Source organism: Lactuca virosa, chromosome 8 (genome assembly GCF_052849685.1).
Source record: "Lactuca virosa cultivar CGN04683 chromosome 8, Lactuca_virosa_CGN04683_v6, whole genome shotgun sequence".
Lineage (NCBI taxonomy): Eukaryota > Viridiplantae > Streptophyta > Magnoliopsida > Asterales > Asteraceae > Lactuca > Lactuca virosa.
In genome coordinates, this window is record NC_136433.1 from 219210585 (window position 1) to 219220201 (window position 9617).

The following is a 9617-nucleotide window of genomic DNA, read 5'->3' on the forward strand; positions in this document are numbered from 1 at the left end:
ATCCTTCCTGGGATGGGAACACTCTTCCTCGCCGTCCTCCGAATGCGAAGTCCATAAAGTGGTGGCTGTGGCAACACTGATGTAGGTGATGCCTCACGTTGCTGACTCGGGGCGTTGTCATTGCTGATCTCCACCGAGTTTCCTGTATCTTCTGTGTCTTCCGAGGGGTCTTCCTCCACCGAGGCGGGGGGATCACGTCGAGGAATAACAGTGACGTAGCCGGATTCATCAGCTGAGGCGGTAGCGTGAGAAGATGACGATGTCGACATAGTGGACTGAGACATAGATTCAATGAGATATGAAATAAATGACAATGCATGGCTATAATATGCAATGCTTACACACACCAAAATTAACCTTTTTGAATTTTTTGAAATAGAGTTTTCTCAAATATTTTTGTTGAACATATTCCCATTATAATTAGCTCAAGCTTTGTATAAATCTTTCCTTAATTAAACATAGGTGATCTGGCTATGTTTAATCGAGGTCCAATAATACAACTCCCGACCTAATTATACTAGTAATATGTTTGATGTAAAAAGAATTTCTTTGTAAGTTTTAGTTATAGGTTGTGTTTTCTTAAAAAAAAAACCGATGTTCTCTATAACTTTAGCTCTGATACCATTTCTGTCACACCCCGCTTTAGCGGGGTGTGACAGGTTGTAACCTAGTGTATAACAAAAACAAACAGTAGGGACCGAACGCATAACAAAAACAAACAGTAAGGACCTTCCGAGTTAAAAAAATAAGTTAGGGACCAAACACGCAAATTACCCCAAAGCATAGGGACCATTCATGTAATTTACTCTAGGAAAAATGGTTATTTTAATCACTATCCTTCAAAATATCAACAGGTACATTTAATATGTCAAGATTTTATGATATTTGTGAATGAATAATGGTGAATAGTGATAGATATCCCATCTTGATTATTCTAGTGAATTACACTTTCTTTATTTTAAAATTTTGTTTTTCAGATCTGGGATTTAGATCGGGGGGAAATCAACCAAGACATGGTTAGGCAGTCGGCATAGACTACTTTGAGTCATTTTATACGTAAACATCATTTTTAAGCAAACACAAAATGCTTTAAATGTAAGTCCTCCTTTTGGGGATCGAGTTTCTTCTCGCATTACCATCATAGAGAAGAGAGTGTGAGATCTAGATCTATACATCTCCCTCTCTCCGATCTTGTTCATATCCCATACATACTTCTTCATATATGTGAAGATGATGGTGAAACCACAGATTTACAAATGGCTGGTGCTAGCATTGTTCGTGATTTGCAGTGTAATGGGAGTAGTCACATCCGATGCTTCAAATCACAAATACAAAAATGGAGACGTTGTTCCTCTCTACGCCAACAAGGTTGGCCCTTTCCAGAATCCAAGGTACTATCAGATCTCTTTTGTGAACGTAATTGCTGGTTTTCTTGGGAGTTTCTTTCCGATTAGGTGAACAGAATTGCGTCATTTTGGGCTCGATGTTATGGTTGAATTAGGTTTCTTGGTCTGGGAACTTTTGTTTTTCTTTTAGTGCTTCTTTAGCGATAATTGGCGCAACTCTGTTTGTCCAGGCGGTTGAACTTTGTGGTGTTTGGATATGTGTTTAGAGTATGTCACAGTAATCAGTTAGAATGTTCTTAAAACCCGATTATGGTTGCGATTTTCTGAGAGTTTAAAGTCATAATAATCAGATTGAAATAGCAATCAAAGAATTGCTAAAAGAAAACTCTAATGATTTCGATTCTGATCTACCTAAAATTGAAGCTCATCGTTCAGCTTTCATACAAAGTAGAATCTCTTATTCAAATTTTTACACTTCAGATCTACCTAAAACTGAAGCTCATCGTTCAGCTTTCATACCAATACTTTCTCATTTAATTGTGTTGTTTGATGGGATAGGTTGACTTCCTTTCTAGTTGCCCATTTAGAAAAGTGAACTTTTAATCTTTATCTCTTCCTTTTTTTAAAGATTCATCCCTTTGCATATGTGTTACATACGCTTTATATCTATGTTACTAATGAATGTCTCTATTTTCAATTTCAGTGAAACATACAGATATTTTGATCTACCCTTCTGCTTACCAGGTTTGATTTGTTCTTTCTCCCTTAATCCCTATCCCATAACTAGACCTGGCAATTTGAGACACGTATACACGAATCTGTGAGAGACACGACCCGACACGAATACACGACACGAATATATCTTAAAAATTGAGATAAACCTTATTTCTTATCGTGTAATCGTATAGTGTGAAATTCGTGGCTCACACGTTTTCATGACACGAATACACGAATTGCCAGGTCTACCCATAACCCATCTTTTTGGGTGGGAAAAAAGATTTCAGTTTTGTCCCATTAACCATATGGTGTACACGTGAACAGGTGATTTGAAAGAGAAAAAGGAAGCACTTGGAGAAGTCTTAAATGGAGACCGATTAGTTAGTGCTCCATACAAACTCGATTTCTTAGTTGACAAAGACTCTGAATTCATTTGCACTAAAAAACTAACAAAACAAGAAGTCAACAAATTTCGTAAAGCCATTTCAAAAGACTACTACTTCCAAATGTACTTTGATGACTTGCCATTATGGGGTTTCATTGGGAAATATGAAAAAACCGAGTTAAATGAGCTAAAATACTACCTCTTTAAGCATCTACAATTTGAGGTACTTTACAACAAGGATCGTGTTATTGAGGTTAATGTCCGAACTGACCCTAGTGCTCTTGTGGATGTTACTGAAGACAAAGAAGTCAATGTTGACTTTATGTATACTGTTCGATGGAAGGAAACTAATATTCCTTTTGATAAGAGAATGGAGAAGTATTCACAAAATTCTTCATTGCCACATCATTTGGAAATTCATTGGTTTTCAATCATTAATTCTTGTGTCACAGTGCTTCTTTTAACCGGTTTTCTTGCCACTATTCTCATGCGGGTTCTCAAGAATGATTTTGTCAAGTAAGCCTTTTTTTTTGGAACTAGAGAAAATGACCGTTTTACCCTTCTGTGTATGAGCAATTGCTGAATGTATAAAGATGTCTGTCTAGAGTAAAATCTTGTTGAAGCAAAGACTTTTTTCTTTTTTGGACTGAATGAATCATCTGAATGCGAGTGAATGACCATTATGTCCTTTTGTGTAGGAGTAATATCTGAATGTGTAAATGTTAATCATTTCTGTCTTGAGTAAAAGCTTGTATAAGCAAAGACTTTCCTTTTTTGGACAAAATGAACTGTCTGAATGGAGAGTAAATGGCCAATTTACCCTCTTGTCTTGAGAACAATCGATAAAACACAATATTTGAATGTAATTATATTTAATTCTTGTATTATGACAATTTGTTTTTATACACCTGAAAGGTATGCTCATGATGAGGAAACAGCTGAGGATCAAGAAGAAACTGGATGGAAATACATACATGGTGATGTCTTCAGATACCCAAAATTCAAATCTTTATTTGCTGCTGCCCTTGGTTCTGGCACCCAACTATTTGCACTGTAAGTCCGATGAGGAGGGCATTTAAGTCTTTTCCACTACGAGAGATCTAGGAGAAAGTCTTTGTCCTACTTCTATTCCACCTTAAATTTGTCCCATTGACATCAGGCAAACCAATACAAGCTTTCTAGGGCTATGTTTGATGATGAGGATGAGAAGGGCATTTATGTCTTTTTGTTCTTAATTTTTTTGCAGTACAATCTTTATCTTCATACTTGCACTAGTTGGTGTGTTTTATCCATACAACCGAGGAGCTCTTTTCACTGCATTGGTTGTCATATATGCCCTCACATCTGGAATTGCTGGCTATACAGCTTCCTCTTTCTATTGTCAGCTTGAAGGAGCAAATTGGGTATCTCCTTTTCTTTTTTAATTCCATAAATACCCTTTAGCTTTATACTTCTCATTCTTGAATCTTGAAAAATGGCTGTATGTCAAAGTGACAATCTTGACCTTTTTCATTTCTAATTTCATAAATACTTTTTAGGTACGAAACTTGCTGTTGACTGGAAGTCTGTTTTGTGGGCCCCTTTTCCTAACCTTCTGCTTCCTGAACACTGTGGCAATCGCATACTCCGCAACTGCCGCCTTACCTTTCGGGACAATTGTCGTAATTGCCCTTATATGGGCCTTAGTGACATCACCATTGTTAGTGTTGGGGGGTATCGCCGGAAAAAACAGCAAGGCGGAGTTCCAAGCACCTTGTCGGACCACCAAATATCCGAGAGAGATTCCACCACTGCCATGGTATCGTGGCAGCCTCCCGCAAATGGCAATGGCCGGATTTCTTCCATTCAGTGCCATTTATATTGAGCTTTATTACATTTTTGCCAGTGTTTGGGGTCATAGGATTTACACGATTTACAGTATTTTGTTTATCGTGTTTATCATTCTCGTGATTGTCACCGCGTTTATCACCATCGCGCTCACATATTTTCAACTGGCGGCCGAGGATCATGAATGGTGGTGGAGGTATTTTTTCTTTTTCTTTTTCTGTTTTTGTATGCGAGAAATAGCAACTTAGGCTATGTTAGCTGAAAAGCTAGCTGTTTGCTGAAAAGCTAGCTGATAGCTAAAAAGCTAGCTGAGAGCTAAAAAACTAGCTGATAAAAAATAACGTTTGGTAAAACTAGCTGAAAAGCTAACTGATAGCTACAAAGCTAGCTGTTAAATAAAAAGCTAGCTGATAGCTAAAAAGCTAGCTGAGAGCTAAAAAACTAGCTGATAAAAAATAACGTTTGGTAAAACTAGCTGAAAAGCTAACTGATAGCTACAAAGCTAGCTGTTAAATAAAAAGCTAGCTGATAGCTAAAAAGCTAGCTGAGAGCTAAAAACTAGCTGATAAAAATAACGTTTGGTAAAACTAGTTGAAAAACTAACTGATAGCTACAAAGCCAGCTGTTAAATAAAAAGCTAGCTGATAGCTAAAAAACTATCTAATAAAAAATAACGTTTGGTAAAACTAGCTGAAAAGCTAGCTGATAGCTAAAAAACTAGCTGTTAAAAAATGATGTTTGGTAAAACTAGCTGAAAAGCTAACTGAAAGATATAAAATGACATTTAAAAGAATGTGTTTCTATAATTAAGGGGTATATTTGGAAAATTTTAAAAAAGCTTCTAAAAAGCTAGTCTAAGTAGCTTTAAAAAAAATAGCTTATAAGTTATTTTTTGGCTTGCCAAACATGACAACTTAAAAAAGCTCGAAAAATAAGCTAGCTGTGGCTCGCCAGATACAACCTTACTTTTGTTGATCTGTTAATTATTGCGTTATGCTTTCATTTTTTTAAGATAAAAGTTGAAAGTACATTGCAATTTCATGCATTTAACCGTTGGTGTGTAGGTCTTTTGTTTGTGGTGGATCAACGGGGCTTTTCATCTACGGGTATTGCTTGTATTACTACTACGGGCGTTCTGATATGACCGGGTTCATGCAAACATCGTTTTTCTTCGGGTACATGGCATGCATTTGCTACGGCTTCTTTTTGATGCTTGGGATGATAGGTTTTCGTGCTTCACTCTTCTTTGTTCGACATATATACCGTTCCATTAAGTGTGAGTAAGAAAAGAAAAAAGAAAAATATGTTAGAATTTGTAAGGATACAAAAGCTTATGTTGTAGGAGAGCGTTGTATGGAGTTCAATTTTTCCTATATTTCTAATGTTGAAAAGGCGACATGTTTGACAATTTTCAATTTGTAGCGATATTTTCGTTGTAGATTGTTTCTTGTGATTCGGATATCTGTTGTAGTGTATGTGTTTGTTATACTCGTGCATTAGTGTCCTATTGGTAAGGATTTGATGGATGTTACAATAGTTGTGTTTTACATAATTGGGCTTAGGCTGATACTGATCCTGATCTGACATCAATGAGACAGACAAAAACTGTAATTTTTTTTTTTGACAAAAACTGTAATTTTTTTTTTGACGTAACAAGATGGGATATAGTCTTATATAAAAGACATGATTTTTTTATTATTATAAAAAATAACGATAGAAAGCTTACATGGTTCCATCTAGTCTAACAAGACTAATGGATAAACTTTTTAAGACTATTTTTTTGAAGATGAGAGAATGAGATTATGTCTTTTGCAGGGCGAGTCCGGCGTTTTTTTTGTGAAACAAAAAAATTGCATGTTTTAATCTTTTGTCAAAAGTCTTAGCCTAAAGGCAAGCTCAATTTATATGTGGTTGTATTTTCATGTGTTTTTCATTGTAGAACATTATATTTTAAAAAATTATGTAGTTTTAGGCTTTTAGCAATGAAAATGGTTTTCTTATGGATGTTTTTTCCAAAAGAAAGTGTTGTAATAGAGAAATGAAAGTAAAATGCTACGTAGATAAATTAATGAAATTATGTTGCTATTTTTGATAGGGGTGACAATTGATGTACGACACGACAAAAATACACGGCACAAATGAAATTGAGACGAAACTGAAATTCGAATTCATGTTCGTGTCGTGTTCGTATCAAGTGTAAAAAACACGACGTCGTGTCGTGTTCGTGTTCAAAATTTGACACAAAATTGACACGATATAACATTTTTTGTTGTGTTTTTCGTGTTGTGTATGAATAAATATTAATTAAATACAATAATTGTTATGTCATGTTATCTTTGTCGTGCCGTGTCGTGTTTGTCGTTTTTTAATCGCTTCGTTTTCGTGTTATTTAAAAAAAACCCGAGATCGTGTCGTGTCGTGTTCATGTTACATAAAACATTGTCGTGTCGTGTCGTGTCAGTAAAAAACACGACACGATGACCCGATTTGCCACCCCTAATTTTTGATGATATTAATTAAGGTTTCATTAGTTTCTTTAGATTGAAAAAAGATTTGATGTTATTTGTGTTCGGGTGATGAATAAAATTATAGTTCATATGCTTCATCAAATTACATGTCCTAGTTTTCTCTAAAACTTTTCTATTTCCTTTAAGATTTTATTTTATATCTATTTTGGTAAACAATGCTAAATAGCTATAAAATTCATCATTTTCATAAACATATATTTATTTTTATTGTTTTTGTTGTTGCTGCTCAACAGGTTGTTGTTGGGATTAAACTTGAACTTCACGCATTAACCAGATTCTGTTTTTTTTAAAAGGATCATAATTGTAAAATCTGAAAGCTAGGACTGCTATGGTGTAATTGTGAGTTAAGAAAAATATTTTGGGTCTATGAAAATAAGCTAATAAAAGTCGAAGGGTAAAAAATGTATAATAGAGTATTTGTGAGTTGAGAAGTAAATAAAACAAAAAACAAATAGCTGGGAATCGAACTTGGGTATTCCATAAAACATAGAGACCTCCAAACCACTAGGTTACGGAATATCGCATAAACATGATTATGGGTGTAAGTGAGACAAGCCAACTCGTGAGAAACTCAAGACCGACTCGGAAAATACTCGAAATCGACTCGACCTTAATCGAGCCGAGCTCGAGCTCGAGCTACTCGAGTACCTTATCGAGCCGAGCTCGAGTACTAAAATACTCAGCTCGTAAGGCTCGCGAGCTTATTGTATTTACATATATTCCATTTATTTATAATTGTTCATTTATAGCATATATGTCATTTCTTTGTAATTATTCATTTATGACATATATGATTGATGTTATATTGATATTAGGTGATTAATAGTCGTTTTTTGGTAGTTTGGACATTTGCATGTGGAATGTTTAATATTTCTAACTCAATTTAGTGATTTTGATTTTTTTTAAATATTAGTCGAGCCGAGCCGAACTCGAGACTGTCGAGTATTTCACGAGCCCGAGCTCAAACTTAAAATCAAGGCTCGAGTCGAGTTCGAGTCGAGTTTCGAGCTCGAGTATTTTAGTCGAGCCGAGCTTCGAGCTTCGAGCTTGGTAGTATTCGGCTCGACTCGGCTCGTTTACACCCCTAAACATTATTGTAAATTGTGTATACGCTTTTAGTTATTTCCTCACAAACACAAACTTATATATAGACAAAATTACATAAATAGTCTGTATGGTTTACTAAAAGTCACAAACTCAGTCATTGTATTTTTTTTTTGATGTAGATGGTCCATGTGGTTTCTAAAACTTACATGAATTGTCCTTTTTTGCTAACACGGTTGCTTTTTATCCGTTAATGTGAGGATAATTTGGTCTTTTTAGGTAGTAGGGAATGAGTTTGTGACCATGTGTAAACCATAAAGACCATTTATGTAATTTTGTCATATTTTATGTTTATAAGTTTGTAGCTTTTTTATCCTTTTACTTTTTCAAATGTCACTTTGATCCATTCATTTTGAACTTTGAAACATTTTTCACCCCTCCATTTTTCTAAATTTTCGAATTAGTCCTCGTAATATATATATATATATATATATATATATATATATATATATATATATATATATATATATATATAGTTTGATTTTTCTTAATAACTTTCGTTTATTAACCTAAAAAATCTACTTTTTTACATGCTTACTTTTATATATGTGTCGATATAAATTCAAGATGGTTAAGGTTTCAACGAGAATTTAGAACTTGCGTTCATTATTTTTTTTTTTAAAAAAACCTTGTCTTTTTAAGCACGTGTCGGTTTAAATTCGAGTTTGTCTACGTTTTGATGTAATTTTTTTATGTTTTCATGCTTAATTTTATGTATGTTGCCTATGTCTGAGATCGGATCACATATAATAATTTTTTTTCGTTAACTTAAAAGCGTATTATATTCGAGTTTTTCTATGTTTCGTTATTATTTTCTTTTTACAATATTGTGCTAAATTTTATGTATATTTTTATACGTATGAGTCGGGTCTTATAATAAATTTCGTTAGTTAACTTGAAAACATATTATATTCGAGTTTGTCTATGTTTCAAAGTTTTTATTATTTTATTTTTTATTATTTATTTATTTTTACGTTTTTGTGCTTAATTTTATGTACGTTTTCTATGTATAAGTCGCAATGTAACACCCCAAATTTCCATTTAATTTAAATGATTATAATTATGGGTCATAAAATTAAAGTGTGAGGTTATAAATTTGTATCTTTAAATTTTAATAGTTAATTTTATAGTTCAAGACTAAATATGGGTGGATATGGAATGAAATTATAATTACTTGAAAGTCAAATCGATAATAGCTGGAAATATGAGGAATCGAAATGAGAGTTGGGGACTTAAAAGTAAGAATATAACAAAGAGGGGTCAATTGGGTTATTATTTCAAACTTAGGGATTTAATGAAAAAGGTTTTAGGTTGAATTGGGGCCTTAGGGCCGAATTTGATCACCTACTTAATCCTTAAGGCTTAAACACAACTTAACCCTAATAACCATATTGCTTGGAATTCCCATTTTTGAAGACCTTTCTGCAGTAATTGGACGATCCCCGGAGACTAAACCGTTGGATCGTCGAGAAATTTGGAGTGAAGCTTCTCAAGATATGTATTGAAGTTTTGACCGTTGGTGAATTTTATTTTCAAGGTCTGGAGATTGAGTTATAGATCGTCGATGATGGGCAAAGTTTTTGGATTGTTGTCGAAATCGTCTTAGGTGCAAGGCTTGTATGAAGCTTTCAATCTCAACGACCTAAGTATGGTATCTTCCTCATTGATTGTGAAATTCTTATAGGACCTAGGGATGATGTGTTATAGACC

The 9617-nt window shown here is 34.2% G+C and overlaps 1 protein-coding gene across 1 annotated transcript; it reads left to right on the plus strand.

The window, feature by feature from the left end:
- The first annotated feature begins 941 nt into the window (after positions 1-941).
- Positions 942-5713, plus strand: LOC145129783 (transmembrane 9 superfamily member 3-like). Its single transcript, XM_079064584.1, has 7 exons — positions 942-1391; positions 2050-2090; positions 2388-2964; positions 3364-3501; positions 3695-3851; positions 3987-4471; positions 5340-5713. Exons 1-7 carry the CDS (start codon positions 1231-1233, stop codon positions 5557-5559), a joined length of 1779 nt encoding a protein of 592 aa, XP_078920710.1. The 5' UTR covers positions 942-1230; the 3' UTR covers positions 5560-5713.
- The last annotated feature ends 3904 nt before the right edge of the window (positions 5714-9617 follow it).

Excerpts from the sequence above, each read along its gene's own strand:
- LOC145129783 (XM_079064584.1), top strand. The coding sequence starts at position 1,231 with ATGATGGTGAAACCACAGATTTACAAATGGCTGGTGCTAGCATTGTTC. Across the intron at positions 2,091-2,387 it reads TCTACCCTTCTGCTTACCAG|GTGATTTGAAAGAGAAAAAG; the intron begins GTTTGATTTGTT and ends ACACGTGAACAG. Across the intron at positions 3,502-3,694 it reads GGCACCCAACTATTTGCACT|TACAATCTTTATCTTCATAC; the intron begins GTAAGTCCGATG and ends ATTTTTTTGCAG.